General features: G+C 66.9%; 2 protein-coding genes across 6 annotated transcripts in view; one reads left to right on the top strand and one right to left on the bottom strand.

Moving 5' to 3' along the window:
• Positions 1–4323: 4323 nt before the first annotated feature.
• LOC123935774 (putative GTP-binding protein 6) overlaps positions 4324–21180 on the top strand; it is a 22590-nt gene continuing 5733 nt past the window's right edge. The window contains exons 1-10 of one of the 2 annotated variants that reach the window (XM_045996581.1): positions 4324–4688; positions 7989–8126; positions 8720–8790; positions 8959–9089; positions 9463–9533; positions 10642–10800; positions 12648–12856; positions 14241–14389; positions 14827–14979; positions 15249–16422. In XM_045996581.1, the coding sequence (XP_045852537.1) occupies positions 4346–4688; positions 7989–8126; positions 8720–8790; positions 8959–9089; positions 9463–9533; positions 10642–10800; positions 12648–12856; positions 14241–14389; positions 14827–14979; positions 15249–15372 (1548 nt within the window). In that variant the 5' untranslated portion in view covers positions 4324–4345 and the 3' untranslated portion in view covers positions 15373–16422. Of the gene's footprint in view, positions 4689–7988; positions 8127–8719; positions 8791–8958; positions 9090–9462; positions 9534–10641; positions 10801–12647; positions 12857–14240; positions 14390–14826; positions 14980–15248; positions 16423–21180 lie in introns of those variants that run through there. The other variant, XM_045996582.1, reaches the window with a different exon arrangement.
• Positions 18436–21180, bottom strand: part of LOC123935775 (PI-PLC X domain-containing protein 1-like) — a 15101-nt gene continuing 12356 nt past the window's right edge. For 3 of the 4 annotated variants that reach the window (XM_045996586.1, XM_045996585.1, XM_045996583.1), the window contains 2 exons: positions 19646–19851; positions 18436–19513 (listed from right to left, as the gene is read on the bottom strand). In XM_045996586.1, coding sequence (XP_045852542.1) covers positions 19277–19513; positions 19646–19851 — 443 coding nt within the window. In that variant the 3' untranslated portion in view covers positions 18436–19276. Of the gene's footprint in view, positions 19852–21180 lie in introns of all 4 variants that reach the window. The other variant, XM_045996584.1, reaches the window with a different exon arrangement.

Raw genomic sequence — 21180 nt, 5'->3', positions numbered from 1 at the left:
CCAGGGGCAGCAGCTGGAACCCCACATGCAGGGGACCCCTGGGGCAGCACTCGGACCCCCACGCAGAGCTCTGATCTCCGAGACAGCACTCGGACTCAATGGCAGAGGACCCTCAGGCCAGCACTAGGACTCCCATGCATGGCCCAAACCCCAGGGCAGCACCCGGCCGCCACGCAGGGCTCAACCCCAGGGCAGCACTCGGACCCCCACGACAGTGTTCTGACCCCGGGGGTAGCACTCGGACCCCCACGCAAGGCTCTGATCCCAGGGCAGCACTCGGACCTCCACGCAGGGCTCAGACCCCCGGGGCAGCACTAGGACCTCCACGAAGCTCCGGGGCAGCACTTGGACCTCCACACAGGACTCAGACCCTGGCAGCACTCGGACCTCCACGCAGGGCTCTAACCCCGGCAGCACTCGGACACCCAAGACAGTGTTCTGACCCCGGGGCAGCACTCGGACCCTCACGACATTGTTCTGACCCCGGGGGCAGCACTCGGACCCCCACGACAGTGTTCTGACCCCGGGGGCAGCACTCGGACCCCCACCCAGGGCTCTGATCCCCGGGGGCAGCACTCAACCTCCACGCAGGGCTCTGACCCCAGGGCAGGACTTGGACCTCCACGCAGGGCTCTGACCCCGGGGCAGCACTTGGACCCCCACGACAGTGTTCTGACCCCGGGGCAGCACTCAGACCTCCACGCAGGGCTCTGACCCGGGGGCAGCACTCGGACCTCCACGCAGGGCTTGGATACCGGGCAGCACTCGGACCCTCACGACAGTGTTCTGACCCCTGGGGCAGCACTCGGACCCCCACGCAGGGCTCTGACCCCGGGGGGCAGCACTCGGACCCCCACGCAGGGCTCTGACCCCAGGGCAGGACTCGGACCTCCACGCAGGGCTCTGACCCCGGGGCAGCACTTGGACCCCCACGACAGTGTTCTGACCCGGGGGCAGCACTCGGACCTCCACGCGGGGCTCTGACCCGGGGGCAGCACTCGGACCCCCACGCAGGGCTCTGATCTCCAGGACAGCACTCGGACTCAATGGCAGAGGACCACCAGACCAGCACTAGGACTCCCATGCAAGGCCCAAACCCCAGGGCAGCACTGGACCCCATGCAAGGCTCTGACCCCAGGGCAGCACCCGGACCTCCATGCAGAGCTCAGACCCCGGGGAAGCACTCGGACCCCCACACAGGGCTCTGACCCCGGGGGGCAGCACTCGGACCCCCACGCAGGGCTTTGATACCGGGCAGCACTCGGACCCTCACGACAGTGTTCTGCCCCCCAGGGCAGCACTTGGACCCCCACGCAGGGCTTTGATACCGGGCAGCACTCGGACCCTCACGACAGTGTTCTGACCCCGGGGGCAGCACTCGGACCCCCACCCAGGGCTCTGACCCCAGGGCAGGACTCGGACCTCCACGCAGGGCTCTGACCCCGGGGCAGCACTCGGACCCCCACGACAGTGTTCTGACCCCGGGGCAGCACTCGGACCTCCACGCAGGGCTCTGACCCGGGGGCAGCACTCGGACCTCCACGCAGGGCTTGGATACCGGGCAGCACTCGGACCCTCACGACAGTGTTCTGACCCCTGGGGCAGCACTCGGACCCCCACGCAGGGCTCTGACCCCGGGGGGCAGCACTCGGACCCCCACGCAGGGCTCTGACCCCAGGACAGCACTCGGACCCTCACGACAGTGTTCTGACCCCTGGGGCAGCACTCGGACACCCACGCAGGGGTCAGACCCCCGGGGCAGCACTCGGACCCCCACGCAGGGCTCTGACCCCAGGACAGCACTCGGACCCCCACGACAGTGCTCTGACCCCCGGGGCAGCATTCGGACCCCCACGCAGGGGTCAGACCCCCGGGGCAGCACTCGGACCCCACGACAGTGTTCTGACCCCCGGGGCAGCACTCGGACCCCCACGCAGGGCTCTGACCCCGGGGCAGCACTCGGACCGCCACGACAGTGTTCTGACCCCGGGGGCAGCACTCGGACCCCCACGACAGTGTTCTGACCCCGGGGGCAGCACTCGGACCCCCACGCAGGGCTCTGATCCCCGGGGGCAGCACTCAGACCCCCACGCAGGGCTCTGACCCCGGGGCAGCACTCGGACCCCCACGAGTGTTCTGACCCGGGGCAGCACTCGGACCCCCATGCAGGGCTCTGATCCCCGGGGGCAGCACTCAGACCCCCACGCAGGGCTCTGACCCCAGGACAGCACTCGGACCCCCATGCAGGGCTCTGACCCCAGGACAGCACTCGGACCCCCATGCAGGGCTCTGACCCCAGGACAGCACTCGGACCCCCACGCAGGGCTTTGATACCGGGCAGCACTCGGACCCTCACGACAGTGTTCTGCCCCCCAGGGCAGCACTCGGACCCCCATGCAGGGCTCTGACCCCGTCAACACTCGGACTCTCACGACAGTGTTCTGACCCCTGGGGCAGCACTCGGACCCTCACGACAGTGTTCTGAACCCGGGGGCAGCACTCGGACCCCCACGACAGTGTTCTGACCCCGGGGGCAGCACTCGGACCCCCACGCAGGGCTCTGACCCCCGGGGCAGCACTCGGACGCCCACGACAGTGCTCTGACCCCCGGGGCAGCACTCGGACCCCCACGACAGTGTTCTGACCCCGGGGGCAGCACTCGGACCCTCACGACAGTGTTCTGAACCCGGGGGCAGCACTCGGACCCCCACGACAGTGTTCTGACCCCGGGGGCAGCACTCGGACCCCCACGCAGGGCTCTGACCCCAGGACAGCACTCGGACCCCCACGCAGGGCTCTGACTCCCGGGGCAGCACTCGGACCCCCACGACAGTGCTCTGACCCCCGGGGCAGCACTCGGACCCCCACGACAGTGTTCTGACCCCGGGGGCAGCACTCGGACCCTCACGACAGTGTTCTGAACCCGGGGGCAGCACTCGGACCCCCACGACAGTGTTCTGACCCCGGGGGCAGCACTCGGACCCCCACGCAGGGCTCTGACCCCAGGACAGCACTCGGACCCCCACGCAGGGGTCAGACCCCCGGGGCAGCACTCGGACCCCCACGACAGTGCTCTGACCCCCGGGACAGCACTCGGACCCCCAAGCAGGGCTCTGACTCCCGGGGCAGCATTCGGACCCCCACGCAGGGGTCAGACCCCCAGGGCAGCACTCGGACCCCCACGACAGTGTTCTGACCCCCGGGGCAGCACTCGGACCCCCATGCAGGGCTCTGACCCCGTCAACACTCGGACTCTCATGACAGTGTTCTGACCCCTGGGGCAGCACTCGGACCCCCACGACAGTGTTCTGACCCCGGGGGCAGCACTCGGACCCCCACGCAGGGCTCTGACCCCAGGACAGCACTAGGACCCCCACGCAGGGGTCAGACCCCCGGGGCAGCACTCGAACCCCCACGACAGTGCTCTGACCCCCGGGACAGCACTCGGACCCCCACGACAGTGTTCTGACCCCCGGGACAGCACTCGGACCCCCAAGCAGGGCTCTGACTCCCGGGGCAGCATTCGGACCCCCACGCAGGGGTCAGACCCCCAGGGCAGCACTCGGACCCCCACGACAGTGCTCTGACCCCCGGGGCAGCACTCGGACCCCCACGCAGCGGTCAGACCCCCGGGGCAGCACTCGGACCCCCACGACAGTGCTCTGACCCCCGGGGCAGCACTCGGACCCTCACGCAGGGGTCAGACCCCCGGGGCAGCACTCGAACCCCCACGACAGTGCTCTGACCCCCGGGACAGCACTCGGACCCCCACGACAGTGTTCTGACCCCCGGGACAGCACTCGGACCCCCAAGCAGGGCTCTGACTCCCGGGGCAGCATTCGGACCCCCACGCAGGGGTCAGACCCCCAGGGCAGCACTCGGACCCCCACGACAGTGCTCTGACCCCCGGGGCAGCACTCGGACCCCCACGCAGCGGTCAGACCCCCGGGGCAGCACTCGGACCCCCACGACAGTGCTCTGACCCCCGGGGCAGCACTCGGACCCTCACGCAGGACTCAGATCCCCGGGGACGGTACTGGACTTCCAGGACCAGACTCCGACGGCCGGCGGAGGCCGCAGAGGGGGACGCGTGGTGGGAAGCGCCCGCCCCGGCCCAATGCCGGCGCCCGGCCCCGCTGGCCACGCTACCTGGTGCCTGGTCTCCGGAGAGCAGGACCCGCAGAAGCGAATCTCGTCCGGGCCAGCGGCGTCCCGCCCCCCCAGCGCCCGCGAGCGCCCATCTGGCGGCGGCAGGCACGCGACGCCCGACGGCCAATGGGGAGCCCGCACGGAAGCCCCACCCCACCCCCAAGGTCCCGCCTCTTTGCGTGCGGCAAACGGCGGGATGTGGGCCCTGCGGGCCACCGTCCGCCCAGGGGCCTGGGTCTTCCGCGTGGTTCGCGGCCACGGGGCCCCGAGAGCGCCGCCGCCGCTGCCGGCCTTCCCGGATCGCGCGCTCGCCGCCTTCGGCCCCGGGGGACTCAAGGGCCCAGGAGGTGGAGGACGGGGCCCACGGGCTGATGGCCCGAGCGGCCGAGCGGGAAAGGAGGAGGAGCCAGAAGATGCGGAGGAGGAAGAGGAGGAGGAGCTACTGAGGAGGGACCCTTTGCTGCCGGCAGGGACCCAGCGCGTGTGTCTGATTCACCCTGAGGTCAAGCGGGGACCGCGGAAACAGCAGCTAACCGGAGGTGACCCGGAGCGGTACCGCGGCCGGGGTCGGGGTCGGGGACACTGAGAGGCGGGGCTTCCGGGGGCGGAGACTCGGAGAGGGCGGGGCTCCGAGTGCTGGCGCTGGAGAAGAGGCCGGAGACGCTGAGAGGCGGGGCTTCCGGGGGCGGAGTCTCGGGGGCGGGGCTTCGAGTGATGGGGCAGGGGCCGGAGACGCTGGGAGGCGGGGCTTCCGGGGTGGTGCCTCGGAGGGGGCAGGGCCCCGAGTGCTGGCGCTGCAGAACGGGCCAGAGACACTGAGAGGCGGGGCTTCCGGGGGCGGAGACGGGGGGCGGGGCTTCGAGTGCCGGCGCTCGGGCCGGGGACTAGGACGGGGGGCGTTCCGAGGGTAGTCAAGGGACCTTGGGGGGTGTCGGGGTACTCAGGGGGGTGTGCCGGGGGCGGGGCTTCGAGTTCTGGCGCAGGGGAAGTCGCCGGGGACACTTGAGAGGCGGGACTTTCGGGGGGCGGGGCTTCGAGTGTTGCTGCTCGGGGCGGGGACCAGGAGGGGCAGAGCTCCGAGGGTGTCGCTCAAGGAGGGACCCTGGGGGCGGGGCCCGCACTTAGAGGCGGGACTTCCGGGGTGGAGACTTTGAGGGGCGGGGCTCCGAGGGCAGCCGTCGAGGAGGGGCCCTGGGGGCGGGGCCCGGGCTTAGAGGCGGGACTGCGGCGGGAGGGGTGGAGACTCAGGGGCGGGGCTCCAGGGCAGGTGCTCCGGGTGGAGACTCGGAGCGCCCCAGTGAAACCGCTCTCCGCCATCCCTGCAAACCCGCGCGGGGCCGTGGAATCAGTCCTCCGTTACCCCCAAACCCGTGTCTGCCCCGTGCGTGGTCGTGCCTTCTCCAGCATGTGCTGGAATCGCGCAGTGCGCGGCATTGCACACCGGCTCTTTTCGCTCAGCGTGCACCCAAGGGTCGTGTGTGAGCGCGGTGGCTCGACAGCGGCTTTGTGTTCGGTGCTGATGATATCGCCTTGTCTGGGCGCGCCTGGGGGCTCCGTCGGTGACGCACTTGCCTTCAGTTCAGGTCATGATCCTGGGTCCTGGGATCGGTCTGGCCTGGGCTCCCTGCTCGGTAGGGAGGGCGTCCGCTTCTCCCTCCTCCTGTCCCCCTGCTCGCTCGTTCTCTCTCCCTCTGCCCGTGTCTCTGCCAGAGAGACGATCGACGACAGATGCCTCAAAGTGCTTTCCAGGGGGCTGCGCCGCTTGCCTTCCCACCGGTGGTGACGGACAGATCTCGCTGCTCGTGCCCTCACCCGCGTTAGGTGCTGGCCCCCTGCAGCATCAGGGGCCCATCTGATCAGTGCGTACCAGGCTCTCCTAGAAGTTTGCCCGTTTTCCCCCCGGTGAGCGATGGCGCAGCCGGTGGCCTTGTGTTTGCCGTCCCCGTGTGCTCTGGGAGGTGTGTGTTGGGTCTGTGGACCATCCTGTCTTCACGCTCTTTCCCTGCCGCGGACTGTCGGGCGTTCTTTGTGCACGGTGGAGAACGTTCCTTTCTCAGCTGCTTTAGGAAAGTTTCAGTCCAGCCCACGGCCTGACTCTTCCGGCGCTGGATGCCGTTCCCAGGGCGCGTGCTGCAGTCCTCACTGTCCCATCTGCACGCCGGGAGCTCGTGCCTCAGCCTGGCCCGCTCACAGGCCCATCACCGGAGTTCTTCATTTCCGTCGGAGCGATTCTGACCGCTCGCCTTTGCGTTCCGTTCTTCCTTAGGCCTTCGGTCGGTCTGCTTACGCTACCCACCTGTTCTGGCTTTCTGCTTGATCCCTAGAGCCTGTGCAGTACGGGTCGTAGTGGGCTTTTCCCGAAGTTGGCTTTTTTATTAGTCTGGGACAGAGAAACCACAAGCGGTGGGGGGGGGAGGCAGCAGAGTCAGAGGGAGAAGCAGGCTCCCTGCCCAGCTTCTGCTTTGGGCATTGCAGAACTCGGTTCCCGGACCGTGTGGGCCGGGGACGTGGTCTGTAGTCCCCGCCGTGCGTGAGGCTCTGCGTCGGAACTGTGGACCGCACACACTGCTTCTCGCCGCTCACTCCACGGGGCGATTGGACCACACCCCCAGGTGCTGGCCGCGGGCACTCCCGGAAGTCTCGCGACCCCAGCGGAGGGTTGTGGGAGCCGATCCGCGATGGAGCGGGGGGACATGGCCCCACCATGGAGGTGACGACAGAGTGCCTGGGGGGTTTGCTGATGGGCTACATGGGACGTTGAAGGAGGGAAGCTGCGGTGGCCCCGTGCCCCGGATCGGAGCGCCGGAAGGGTGGAGATGTGGAGGACCCGCGATGCCCGTCAGGTATCAGAGCTGAGGAGACCGTGCGTCCCCTCAGCCAGAGGACGGGGCACCCCGTCCCCCACCAAGCAGAATGTGCAGCTTCTCCGCAGGACTTTGGATCCCCCCCAGCCTCATCACGGACCCCCCCCCCCCCACCACCACCACCGGGCTCAGTTTCCTCCCTGTGCCTGAGCTCTGCAGACAATTCGGGGACATAAAATTGACCCAAAGCCCTCAGCACCCGGTCACTGGAGTGGGGACAATGAGTACGCGGTGCGTGTCTGGAAGGGACGGCTCCTCTGGGACATTGTGCTCTGGGGAGGAGCCTTGTGGGGCAGTCGGGAGAGCGCAGCGTCTCAGGGGTGCCCTGCGCTGCCTCCCTGCTTGGGAATGCTGTCAGGACAAGCCTCCGGCCTGAGGCCCCAGTCCCCCACGCCCTCAGCTCCTGGGACCAGCCCCTCCTTGGGACCCCAACCCCCTGTCTGGGATGTTCGCTGAACTTTCCCCAGGCCACCTCCTGCACAGGCTGGCACCAAGGCCCCATACATCATGCTGTCCATCCTGGGCGGCTGCTTGCTATCTTTCCTGTGTAGCATTGGCAACGGGGGTCCAGGGACAGCCACTCCTTGCCCACAGGGCTCACAGCCCACCCCGTGGGGAATGCAGCACGTTCCCTGGGCCCTCAGGGGCTCCATGCAAGATATGCTATGGGCTGGGGCACGGCAGACCATGGAGGCCTCCCGTTTGCTGCTAAGTCCCCAGTTGCCACATTAGGAGGACCCGTCCTTGCATTCCCCTGGCCTCGTCCTCCCCTTCTCGCCGTCTGTGGCTGGAACAGCATCGCTGTGTCTTGGAAGAAATGGGTACGGGGGTGCTTTCTCACGACCTCTGTGCACGCTGCAGGAAGCCATCCCAGCCAAGGGACGTGGGCCGGGGCAGGCCAGGCAGGGCTGGACAGGGCCCGGGGCCGAGCCCACGGGGACGCGTCCCTCACTCTGGCCCTGTGTCTCTGGAAAGCTGAGTGGCAGGTGGCGGAAGCAGAAGCACTGGTCCACACACTGGATGGCTGGTCGGTGGTGGAAAGGACGGTGGTGCCCAGCAAAACACCTGAGGGGAAGCTCATCTTCGGCAAAGGCACTTTGGAGCACCTGACAGGTGGGTCCCTCCTTTCCTCCTGAGAGAAACGGAGCGACAGGTGGGCTCTCATCTGGGCCCTGCAGAGGCGTCCTCGTGGGAACTTGGATCACGTATCGAGAAGCCCACCGTGCCTCTCTCCCCATTTGCTCTGTGCCCACGGGTGCCATCGGGGCCATTCGGAGTAGGGCGGACAGCGGTCCCGAGGCCCCCGGCCTATCTCCCCCTGCACACAGGGTGCTGGGTGTCAACTCTGTTTCCACGGAGCCCGAGGGTCTGCGGCCCCCGCGGACATCCAGCTCCCGGCACAGATCCGCAGGCTCAGCACATGTGCCCCGAGGGCTGTGCACCGCCCATCTCTGTCACCCCGAGGCCTTAGACCCGCTCAGTCCCCGTGGGGTTGTGCACCTGCCATGTGTCTGCAAGACCCACACCCCTGCAGGGGAGCCCAGGCCTCCCCTTGACCCCCGTCCCGCACACCCGGCTTCCCTAACGTACGCCCGGAGAGTTGAGGCTGTCTGGCGGACCCGGCCAGCCAGAGCTCAGGGTCAGTCCCACGATGGCCTGCACAGCGCACAGCGCACTGCACCGACGGGACCTTCTCTCCTCCCCAGAGAACATCAGAGGGTCGTCAGAAATCACGGCTGTCTTTCTGAATGTGGAGAGGCTGGCCACGCCTACCAAGGTATGCGGGAGCCCCTCTGTGTTTCCCACGCCATGCGCTGGGGGGTGTTGGGTCAGCGTCCCCCTGGGACAGGACAGCTGAGGGTACCGGACTGCAGCCAGCGTCCCATCCCCCCTTCACCCGAGGTGCCGCCACAGACGCCTTCCCTCCCTGCCTCTCCCTTTGCAGAAGGAACTGGAAGCCAGCTGGGGCGTGCCAGTGTTCGACCGATTCACGGTGGTCCTTCACATCTTCCGCTGCAACGCCCGGACTCGGGAGGCGCGGCTGCAGGTGGCGCTGGCCGAGCTGCCCCTTCTCAGGTACCTGGCACAGGCCCGCTGTGGCAGCGTACCCCAGACCCTCTTCTGGCGGTTCTGCGTCGGACTCGATGGCCACTGGAGTGTGGCGAGGACAGAGTGCGGGGCTGGCCACGCCCTCCCGGACAGCTGGCTTGTCAGGCGCCGTGTCCAAGCAGCATGTCTGCCCGGGCACGTCCCCCTGGTAGGCCCATCACCCCACTGTGGGGCCCTCCGTCCGCGGTGTGATGGCCTGGGCAGGGGGGAGACCACCTGGCCTTGTTCTCTGCACCCAGAGTTCTTGTCCTCACTCGTCTGTGTGGGCACGTGCCGTGCTCGCGCTGGACGGGCAGGTGTTTCCATTCCTGTCTGCTGAGAGGCCCCCTTCCCACGGCAGGACCCACCTGAAAAGCAGCACTGCCCGCCCGGGTGGACAAGGACGGGGCTCGCGCTATATCATGGGGTCAGGTAACGTGTGAGGTCTTGTCACAGGGTGCTCGGGGAGGCGGGGGGAATGTCCCAGCAGCCACCCCTAGGGAAGAGGACAGCGTTGCTGAAAGAGACAGTGGGGCAAGGGCGGCATGTGGGCCTTGTGTGTGTCATCTTCAGACAAAGTGAGATATGTAGGCCGTCTCCGGGGGCAGCTGGCACAGAGGACCCAAACTGGGGGCTTAAAAACCACAGGAATCTATCCTCCCAGCTTCGGAGAGCAGAGTCTGAGATCCAGGTGCGGCGGATAGTAAAATCCAGGCAGGACAGGGCCACTGCGATCCAGGCAGGGCCGGGCCACTGCGATCCAGGAAGGGCAGGGTCACTGAGATCCAGAAAAGGCAGAGATGCTGAGATCCAGGCAGGACAAGGATGTTGAGATCCAGGCGGGACAGGGCCACTGCGATCCAGGAATGGCAAGACCGCTGAGATCCAGGTGGAGCTGGGATGCTGTGATCAGGCAGGACAAGGATGCTGAGATCCAGGCAGGGCAGGGCTGTGCTCTCTCCTGACGCTCTAGGAGTTGGTCCTTCCTGCCTCTTTCAGCTTCCGGGGCTCTAGGCATCCCTGGGCTGATCACGACATCCCTCCCCTCTCTGCCTCTGTCCTTACGTGGCTTTTTCTCTCTGTCTCTTGCCATCTTTTATGTGGACGTTTGTGTTCTGATTTAGGGCCCCCCTCGTCTAGGATGAGCCCATCTCAGATCCTTGACCATTTGTATGGGCCAAGACCCTATTCCGAAACAGGGTCCCGTTCACGGGTCCTGGGGGTCGGGATGCAGACGTGTCTTTACGGGCACCTCTCGAGTCGGCTGTGGATTTCACGGGGCTGTCCTTGCAAGGCTCCCTCTTCCTCCCGCCGCTGATCTCAGAGGGCAGAAGGCCACGGGCAAGACCCCCTTCTGCTGCACAAAGCCGTCTTGCCGATGGAAAGACGTGGAGGCAGGGGCCTCGTGGTAGAGCAGGCTAGGGGGACCCCAGTGAGAGGATCCCAGTCCATATCCCGCACAGGGACCTCCATGGCGCCCTTTGCGCGGACGTCTTTGCTGCCTCCTCCGCTCGCTGACGCGCGATCACTGCGTTTCTAGGAGAATCGTTCATGCAGGTGCAGCAGCGCCTCTTGAAGGAAAAGGAAACGAAGATCCGGAAGGCTCTGGAGAGACTGAGGCAGAAACGGCGTCTCCTGGGCAGGCAGCGGAGGCGGCAGGAGTTCCCGGTGATCGCCGTGGTGGGGTACACCAACTGTGGTGAGAGCCCTCGGGGCGTGAGACGTGGGGTCCGCGCTGCCCTCGCACCCCGTACCTTTGCGCCGGGCTCGTGTGTTTGGGGAGAATCCGTAGCAGATGCACCACGACCGTGGCACGCAGAGGGCCGACCGATGAGACAGGTGGAAAGCGGGGCCGCTGTCCTCGGGGAGTCACAGTGCCCACGGCCCACACCCCGTCAGGTCACGGTGTGGTTGTCGAGCGCCAGACGGTGGACAGGGCTCCCGTCTCTTACCGCGGCGTTTTAAACTCAGTGATAGGAAAAAAAAACAAGACGTTTTTAAGCTCATTCCCGGTAGGACCTGCCCGTAGGAGAAGGAGAACCATCCGGGTTGCGTCCGATAAGACGTCAGGACACGTCTCAGGGTTCCGTTCACGTGTGGGCTTAGCGCGGTCGCAGGCAGGATGCCGACCCTCGGGTTTCCTTCGTGCTGAGGCCCTGGGTTCACGGGACCGTCCCCTACGGGGCAAGCACGGCGGGCTCACTTCCTCACCCTCGAGCTCGCCCCGCCAGCCTGAGCCACCCTAAGGTCTGGTGCCCGTGTGTGGTCGGAGACCACCGTGACGCCACCACCCCTGTCCTCAAGGAGCTGGCGGTCCATGTCCCAGGAGAGAGGGAACTTCCCACAAACCTGGGACGGCGCACCGGGGATACACCTAGCTCTCGGCGACCCCTGTCTGCACCACGGTTCACCACTGTGCGAAACACAGGCAACTGCTCTGTGGCCGTGTGGGGCGGGGAACACGGGGGCTCGGTGCGTGGTGCACGGGCGTCACGGGGGTCTGTTGGGGTCCCTGGGGCTTGGCCGGCGCATGGGACGAGGAGGCGTCTGTAACCCGGCACCTCCTGTCCGTCCACGGTGCCCGGTCACCCCACGGCAGGCGGGTCCCCTCCTGCTTCACCTTCAGGTCAGGCTCTCCCAGTGGCCACTGGCCATCTCTGAGGGCCCGGGGCCAGTGTGCCCCGAGCACGCGTGCGGGTCCGGACGCGGGTCCACCTGTTGGTAAGGCTGTGGGGGAGCAATCTCTGCAGGCCGTCGGACACACACAGCTCCCGACGGTCTACGCCATCACACTCCATCGGCACCGTCACCCGTCACGGAGACACCCATGCGCTGAGACAGCACACACACGCTACCGTCATCCCGTCTACACAGACACCCACCCTCTGACGCAGTGTCCCTGCCCCCACTCCACCGTCATCCCGTCTACACAGACACCCTCTGACGCGTTCCTAGTCCATCCCCCTCGTGTCCGCCGTCATCCCGTCTACACAGACACCCTCTGACGCGTTCCTAGTCCATCCCCCTCGTGTCCGCCGTCATCCCGTCTACACAGACACCACCCTCTGACGCGTTCCTAGTCCATCCCCCTCGTGTCTGCCGTCGCTCTTCTGTATGCCGATACCCTGCGTCTCAGGCACACGGGGACCCGCCTGGTCTGTGTGAACACCAGTCCTGTATCCCTCACGTACAGATAGGACTCTCGCGTCTACACCAGGACCCTCATCTGCCGGGCGCCCACGCACCCCTCTCCCACTCACACATCCCCACCCTGGCGGCCCCGGCGCCATCCTGTGGGTGCCTCTCATGCCCCAAGCCTGGACCTCCTGACCCCCGTGCACAACGGGGAGCAGCATCGTCTCCACCTCAAGGCACCCCAAGGGTCCTGCAGAGACGAGACCTGGGAGGTCAGAGACCTCACAAACGGCGGCCACCACAGGCCAGGGGCACGTGGGTCAGACTTGGAGCCGCCGAGGGACAGCAGTGGACAGTGGGGCCCGTGCGAGGGGCCCGTCATGCATGTGTCTGCCGTGGCCCACCTTCCAGGAAAAACCACGCTGATTAAGGCCCTGACAGGCGACGACGCTGTCCAGCCCCGGGATCAGCTGTTTGCAACCCTGGACGTCACCGCTCATGCTGGGCGGCTGCCCTCCCGCATGGCCGTCATTTACATGGACACCATCGGCTTCCTCTCCCAGCTGCCACACAGCCTCATCGAGTCCTTCTCCGCCACCCTGGAAGACGTGGCTCATTCGGTGAGTGTGGGATGATCCCAGGGGCCGAATGCCCTGAAACACCAGCATTACCTGAGGCCAGGTTCCGTCACACACAACACAACCCTGGGGACTGGACCCCTCACACATAACCCTGGAGACCGGGTCCCCTCACACGTGACACCAGCCAGGCTCCAGATTCCCTCACGCGTGATACAACAAGGGGTCCAGAGCCTCGCGGACGCAGCACAACCCAGGGCTGGGGTCGTCTCCTTCATGACACAACCCTGAGACCGGGTCCCCTCACACACGACAGTCTGAGGGTTAGGGTTACAGCCCAGAGGCTGGGTCTCCTCACACGTGACACAGCCCTGTGGCCCGGGGCCCGTCACACACGATGCAGCGCAGGGATCAGGTCCCATCGCTTGCATCACAGCCCTGGGGGCCGGGTCCTCGCACTCACGACACGACACGGCGACCAGATTCCGTCATACCTGTTGCAGCGCTAGGGCCTGGGTTACCCTCATACACAGCACAGCCCAGAGCCCAGGTCTCGCCTGTGACAACCCGAGGACTCCCGTCCCTCCCCCATCCGGAAATGGCACCTCACTCCCCCTGACCGCGAGGCCTTGCTAGTGACCTTCCAAGACGGATTCCGGAAGGAGGTGGAGCCCCTCTGCAGGGAGACCTGGGACTCCTGCCCCTTGGCCCTGGGGTCCGCGTCGTGTGCGGCTGTGGGGTGATGGGACGCAACGGCATGTGCTGTTGGGGCGTCCGCCAAAACCCCGACCTAGCGTCAGCACGAGGAAACAGCACACGCCAACGGAAGGGCGTCCCACAAAGTGCCCACACGTGCTGAACGTGGTCAGGGTTCAGAGGAGCCAGGAGGGGTGACGGACGGGACACACGTCCTGCCCGGCGTCCCAGGACAGAAAGGAAGAGATGCGTGACTCCGAAAAGACAGGAGCACACCGGAGTCACCCCTTGATCGTGGCCTGTGCTCCCGGGAACGGCGGCGGCGGTTACTGCCTCCCTGTTTGCCGTTCCAAAACCAAACGCTTCGGGAACAAAGTGCTGATCTTCTGAATTTTAAGTGCCTCGAAGACCTGGGAGCAAACGTTGCAGAACGGAAGCGCTCCCTCTGCTTCCGGGGGCAGAATTACGAGCAATTCTTACTCTTCCCCGTTGGGCGTTTTCCCGGTAACGTGTTGGGTCCCTGCCTGCACACCATTTAAAATCAGGCAGAAAGGGTTCCTGGGGGTTCAAAGTAAGCGAGAGTCTGCAGGTTTCCCCGGGAGCCTGCAGGTGGACGGCGGGACCCTGTGGGGTTGGAGACGCGGGAGACGCCCAGGCCCTGGGCCGGGTGCGGGGGCGCGGCCTGTCCGGGGGGACCCTGTCCCCACCGCGTGGCTCGTCTGCTCCTCAGGATCTGATCGTCCACGTGAGGGACGTGACCCACCCTGACAGGGAGCTGCAGAAAGCCAGCGTCCTGTCCGGCCTGCAGAGCCTGCGCCTGCCCGACCCCCTCCTGGACTCCATGCTGGAGGTTCATAACAAGACGGACCTGCTGCCCGGGTGAGTGCACCCCCGCCCGCCCACGGCCCCACGGCCCCACGACCCCGGAGCCTCGTGCCTGGAGGGTGCCGGCGGGGCACCTGTGTGACGGGGAACTGACAATATCAGGCCGCTTTTGTCCTCCCGGGGCGCGTCCCCCCTGCTCTCAGGGAGACAAGGGGGTCGGAGCACCCTTCTCCCACCTGCCTGCCGGGAAGGGCTTTCGCACGCAAGCAGTCACAGGCCAGCAGACCGGCCGTTTGGGGTCTTCTGAGTCCCCTCGTCCGCGTGGCCCCCATATCTCTCTGCATCCTTATCGTGGTTTCCGTTGTCTTCCCATCCGACATCCTGACGCACACGGAGGTGGTCCCAGTGGGAGCTCCGGGGGCCGGGGTCCCTGGGGGGTCCTCGCTCCATCTCTCCGAGGCGGAGCCGAGTCTGGGGCTGCCCCTGTCCAGGTACAGCCCGGCGGAACCCCAGGCTGTGGCCGTGTCCGCCCTCCTGGGGCACGGGCTCCCAGAGCTGAAGGCGCGGCTGGAGGACGCCGTCCTGAGAGCCACGGGGAGACAGGTCCTCACCCTGCGGGTCCGGCTGGCGGGGGCACAGCTGAGGTGCGTGGGGCTGGCCTGGCGGGGGAGAGGGCCGTGGCCGTGCAGGGGGTGCAGGTGTGGGAAAGGCCACGGAGCCGGCCCGGCACCGGCATGCAGAGGAGCCGTGTGGTTTCCGATGTCGAGCGGGGCCGGCCAGCTGTTGGTGGGCAGGCCGTTGGCAGGCCTCGGGCGGTGGCGACAAGGCGTGGGCGGCCCTGGGACGGAGCTCTGGGCGGAGCACCTTCCGCGCACAGGTCCTGACGCGGCGCTACCCTCGCACACACCCACAGCTGGCTGCACCGGGAGGCCACCGTGCAGGACGTGCACGTGATTCCCGAGGCCGGGGTGGCCGACGTCACTGTCATCATCAGCCAGTCCGCCTACGGCAAGTTCAGGAAGCTCTACCCCGAGTGAATGGACATCGTGTCTGCGGCCATCTCGGGGCCTCCGCCCGCCCCTCCACGGCCGCTCAGGGGGGAAGGGCCGGCGGCTGGAAGTCAGAGGTCGGCTTGCCGGTGACTGAGCGGCTCTGTGGCTGCCGGACCACGTGCGCCTGGTGAGAGTGGACGAGCCTCCCGCAGGTTCCGGCCGCGGGACGGCCTCTCTCTTGCTTCCACGCGTGGGCCACCCTGCAGGAGGACGTCCTGCCCGTGGCGGCCGAGAGGGGGCCGGTGGCGGCTTCCCCGTCTGCTGCGTATCGCAGACTCAGCAGCCGGGCCTCGCTGTTCCCCGCGTAGCACCCTGGACGTCCTGACGGTCTCCCGGCAGCCCGGAAGCCTCTCAGCACGGGTCGTGGGAAAACACGGTGCATCCTTGAATCAGCAGGAAACGGGGGTGCTCCGCGCTCGCCCACAGCCGGCTGGGACGGGCCGAGGCTGGAGGGATCACGCCTTTCCCACGGCCTGTCAGGGACCGGGGCTGTCTTCACCAGAGGTCCCGGGACACAGGACAGGATGCCGGTCCCTCCACTCTTAGAGACGTCTGCAGACATCGCAGGGGGGCCCGAGCCCGGTGCCGTTCCCCGTTCTCCGGAGGGAACGGCGACGTGAGCGGACACCCTGTTGCCGCCCGGGACGGTGCCTCGCTTGGTTTCCGCCTTCGATGTGTCTTGACCCTTACAGCGGTGTTCTGGGAGTGACTCAGATTTCAAAACTCGGGGATCAAGGAGAAAACACCTGTAGCCTGCCTGGGGGTCTGCGGGGGAGGGGGCTTTCCTACGGACGGGGGAGCGTTCTCCTCACTCAGGCGTGAGGCGAGAAGACAGCTTGGGGACGCAGGTCGCCGCAGCGCTGGCGTGGACGACCGAGGGGACGCCGGCCGTCGGGGACAGCAGGGAGCACGGGGCGCGTGGAGGCCGGGTTCCCACCCGGAGGCCCCAGCCCCTGACGCGGGCCCCGTGAGACCCACGTCCGCGTGCTGGCTCGCGGACCCGTTTGGAGAATACACGTGTCTGCTCTGAAGCCAGCACAGGTGGTCGTCTGTCAGCGGCTCCGGGACGCTCGCACGTGCGGGGTCCTGCGGTGCGGACGGGCGGCACCTGACACCAGCGCCCTGCGCTCTGGCTGTGTGCTCGGACGGCCTCTCCCGTCCTTCCCGTGGGGGCCCCGAGGGCTGAGTGCGGCTGAGACGAGGTCCCGTGGTGTGGTCGGGGCCGCACAGTGGACAGGGTGGTGTGAGGGTCCTACACGGCATCGTCGGGGCCGCTGAGCTGATGAGGGGAGCACGGGGTCCCCCAGCGGCATGGTCCTGGCCGGCCCCGTGGCCGGGCTGGACTGCAGGACAACCCAGGTGTGCTTGGGGCATCAGGACAGCTGCTTCCCTCGGACGGCTGACCAGTCGGGACCGTCCCGCTTTCTGCCTCCCTCGGCTCAGCCCCTGGGGGTTGGGTGCTATGGGGTCTCCGAAGAGACCTTGTGGGGCAGCGAAGCTCCTGCATGGGCCACCCCAGCTCCCAGGGTGCAGCCCAGTCCAGTGCCCCCAGGAATGTGCCCCACTCTGCCCCGAACCCCCTCGGCCATGCGCTCTGCCCGGGTACTGTGTCGGGGGCACCCACGTGCCTGCAGGCCCCCCTCTGGGCTCTGGCCACCCCATCCCAGTCCCTCCTTGTGCAGGGGACGGAAGGAAGGGAGCACGTGGGGTCAGGCCTCTGTCCCTCACTCTCCTGGCTCACCCGCCCCCGCCTGCTGTCCCCACCCCAAGGCCTGGAGACTGCAGGGTCCTGACGTCCGCTGTGGATGCTTAGTGAAGGGGGCGTGACGAGGGGCTCCAGGGGGCGTGCAGCAGAGGGTGGGAGCTTTGGAGGCGCCTAGGACAGTCGGGGCTTCACGGGCCTGGGAGGGAGTATTGGAGGGCATTCAGGGGCCTGGGAGGGTCGGGGGGCTTCCAGGTTCTGGGAGGGAGGGTCGGGGGGCTTTCAGGGGCCTGGGAGGGAGGGACACAGGTTTTGGGGGAGAACAGAGACACGGTGTGAGGCTCCCTTTGGGGGATCCCCAGAGCACAGAGCTCTGTCCAGCCCCGTGGAGTCAGGGGCACCCAGCAGGGCTCCCCGAGGGTCTTCTGGATTCCCGACATGGCCCGAAAATCACGGCGTCCACTCACCAAGTGTAGGCGCAGATCTGGAAAAGGCCTGATTTTACCCTCAAGAGAACACACTCCCACCCGGATTAAAGGGTCATTGTCGAGGACGGTATCCTAAGAAGACAGAATGCCTTGGGCTCTTCCGTTGTAGGAGGAACGTTCCAGAAGACGATACTCCAGGAGCTCCCGGAGCCCCCGTTTGTAGGGAGAGAAATCAGAAAGGATGACTGGAATTCACCGTTTGAGAATGTGAAACCGCCAGCTTCCCAGACCTCACGTGCGAAGGACGGACTTCTGTAACATTTGGGGTCATGGAGTTCGAGCCCTGGGTCCCGGGAAACAGCGAAGCCTCTAGCACCGGCCTGACCGCCCATGGAGGGGAGGGGGAGGGGGAGGGGGAGGGGGTGGGTCCCACCCGGACCCCAGGGTTTTTGCTCACAGAGGCCAACCGCGATTCCCAAGAGAACAAGGCGTGCCCCCTGGGCTCGCAGGGAAAACCCAGGCACCCGCACAAGGCCCTGGGGTTTCCGTGGGGAAGGAAGACGGGAGAGCGCACGGGGCCGGCTGTCCAGCGTGAACAACAGTGGCAGCCCCCAGAGCCAGAGCGTCCCCCGAACAGAAGCTGGCCCAGGGCTGTGGCGCCGTCTTCCCAGCGGCGTCCGCTCACCTCCCGTCCCCGCGTCCCCGTCTGGGGTCTGGCAGTGTTGCTGACCCTGTCGTGACGGTATTCGTGGCCTGTGGTCGGCGGTGCGGCTCCCCGACAGCTCAGGCGGCGCCTGGCGTTTGTAACCAGTAACGAGTGTTTGAAGGAGGCACGCAGACACGTCTCGCAGGGATCGCGGATCGCACGCTTCACAGGCGGCCGCGTAAACGTCACGGGCACGGAAAGCAGGCGACTCATCTGACTCGCTTTATTGGGATTTTGCTCGAATAAAGCCCGTCCTGCGTCCGAGGAGCCGGCGAGTCGGTTCAGCCTGTGAGCTCCGGGCGCCCCCCACCCCCGTGCGTGCGACCCGTGAGCGACGGATGGGGCGCTTCTGTCCCGTGGAAGACACGTGCTCCCGCGGCCGCCGCTTGTGTGCGGGAATCCGCTAGCCCGGACGGGGCCGTCTCACCACCGTCCGCGAGGCCCCCAACGCAGAGCCTCGGGACAGAGAAACGAGACAACACGGAACGTCCTCGTCGCCGGGAGCGTGGCGGAGACAGACGGACCTTGAGAAACCACGGAAGGGGACACAGGGACGGTGACAAATGCCCAGCGTGGCAGTGGGAGACGGGAACAGTGGCAGGAGCCGAAGCCAGAGCCGGGACCAGGAAGCTGAACTTCGGGGACGTCTGAGGGCAGCCTCCCAGCGGGGCTGAGGCACCGGCAGTGCGAGGGGTTCTGGGGCCGCGGGCAGCAGATCGGAGCAGCACAGACTGGCCGCGCCGGGGCCGGTTGTGCGGACGAGGACGCCGCGGCAGCCCCCGGCGTGGGCACAGCTGCCGGTCACACCCGTGTCCCCGTCCCGCCAGGAAGACGGCGCTACCGGAGGCCTCGGGAAGGGGGAGGGAGTGTGCACAACAGCCCTCGCCTTTGGACGGCCCTCACGGGCCTGACGTTACCGTCACCGAAGCCAAAGTGAAACCAGCCCCCAGGGACCCACGGTCCTCGGGAAACACACAGGCCCTGATGCCATCAGAATGAAGAGGTTTTCCCTGTTTCCGTGGTTTTCTCACTGGGATTCCGGCGCGCCCAGTCCTACCCCACAGACACGGAGTGACGAGGCTTCACGCGGCTGCTGGAAGCCATGAGGACGTCCTCCTGCTGCCCTCGAGGCCCCAGGGGAAGGGACGCCCCATAGCGGCCACGGCCCCGTGTGGGCCGAACCTCGAGGAGCAGACCCCGGGTTCCGGGTCGTCCGTCATCTCTGTTGCGAGCCCACAGCACCGTGGACCGTGAGCGTGTCCCGTGAATCCGCCCAGGAACGCCGAAGACCTGCAAGGTCAGGGGACAACCCTGGGCACGCCCTGACGTCAGGGGAGACGGGGAGCCCGCCCCAGGTCCGCCCGCACTCCACAGGAGCTGCAGAAGGGGTCAGCATCGAAGCAGCTTCTCGTTGAGTCTTACGACGTCGCCCACGAACGCGTCCACCCCGATGAAGTCGCCCGCGATGATGTTGGTGCACTGAGCGCCCGGCCCCGGGCACTGCTCCCGGACCCACGCACGGAGGCACGGCAGGCTGGGGAGCGTCATCTTCCTGAGGGACTCGGTCGGGTGCCCGAGGACATACGCCAGGTTCTCCGTCAGGTTGATGCCCGCCACGAACAGCCCACCTGAAACAGGATGGAGAGAGAGGTACACGGGGTCGTGGACGCCTGTCTCGTGCCCGCCAGACCACCCCCTTCCCCTCCCACTTGTCGTCCCCAGAGCTGGAGAGTTCCAGCGGCAGAAGGACACACGTGTCAGCGTCCGTGCGGTGCTCCGGTCACCCAAGAGTGGACGGGAGCGCCTCCCAGAGATGTCCACGGCCCGACACCCACGTGGTGGACGGAACCATGTGCCAGAGACGTCCACCTCCCAACCCCCACGTGGTGGACAGAATAATGTCCCCAAAGGCATCCATGTCCCCACAACCTCTGTGTGGTGGCTGGAGTAACAGCTCAGAGCCCTCAGAGCCACGTGAGCCCTCAGCCGTGGGAACAGTGGGAGCCACGTGAGCGCTGAACCCTGTATGGGCTCGGAGCCACAGGAGAGGTGGGAGTGTGGGAGGCCCACGGGGGGCTGCGGCAGGGACCCTTGTACAAGTTCCCCTCATGTCGGCCTGGGGGGGCCCCTGCAGCTCAGCGCCCCATCCCCGAGGCAAAGACCACCATGGTTCTCAGCGGTGGTTGCGTGACGCCCCCCACTGCCCCCACCAGCTCCTTTCCTTCAATGTGGAGGGAAATTCGCAAGGTGCCGCATTCAGTACTGGAAACAGAACGCTCGGCAGCCTGTGACCCATTCACGTGGCTGTGCAGCCACCGCTGTCTGGTTCCGGAACGTTCTCATCCCCCAAGGAGGCCCCGTTCCCACGAGCTCCCGTTCTCTGTGCCCCCGCACACCCGATGCGGCCATGGGTCTGGGCTTCCCTCCCCCACCACCAGGCGTCCGTGGTCCATCCGCGGCACCACGTGTCCTCTCCGTGGAGAATCCATATCCGTTGTGCGGGTGGACCGTCCGCACACACGCGTGTGCCACGAGGCCGGGCTACCTCCACCCAGAGCGCTTTCCAAACACCGTGGGACGAGCGCCAAGTGGGAGCCTGGGCTTGGTCAGGTTTGGGGCTAGAATGGTGGCCCCCCCCGCACTGCCAGCCGCTGCAACCACACGGACCTTCTCCACGGCACGCATCAACGGTGCGCGCCACGCAGGAGTCTGCTCCGTAACAACGGGCCACGGGACACACCGGGAAGCCCGCGGTCAGTGCGGCGTCTGGGCCTAAACCCGGCTGCCTCCCGCGGAAAGGCGCACGGAGCCGGCTACGGCGAGCACGCAGCACAGCTTGGCACACGTGTCGCCCGCGAGTCTGTCTGCGCTGAGGGCTCTGTCGGCTCTGAACACGGCCGTCGATGCAGGTGACTCAGACCCACTCCCTGCTGTGCCGACCGGGACCCATGACCGCA

This window comes from Meles meles, chromosome Y (assembly GCF_922984935.1).
Source record: "Meles meles chromosome Y, mMelMel3.1 paternal haplotype, whole genome shotgun sequence".
NCBI lineage: Eukaryota > Metazoa > Chordata > Mammalia > Carnivora > Mustelidae > Meles > Meles meles.
The sequence above is the reverse complement of the archived record's forward strand: the minus strand, read 5'-3'. Positions and strand labels throughout refer to the sequence as shown.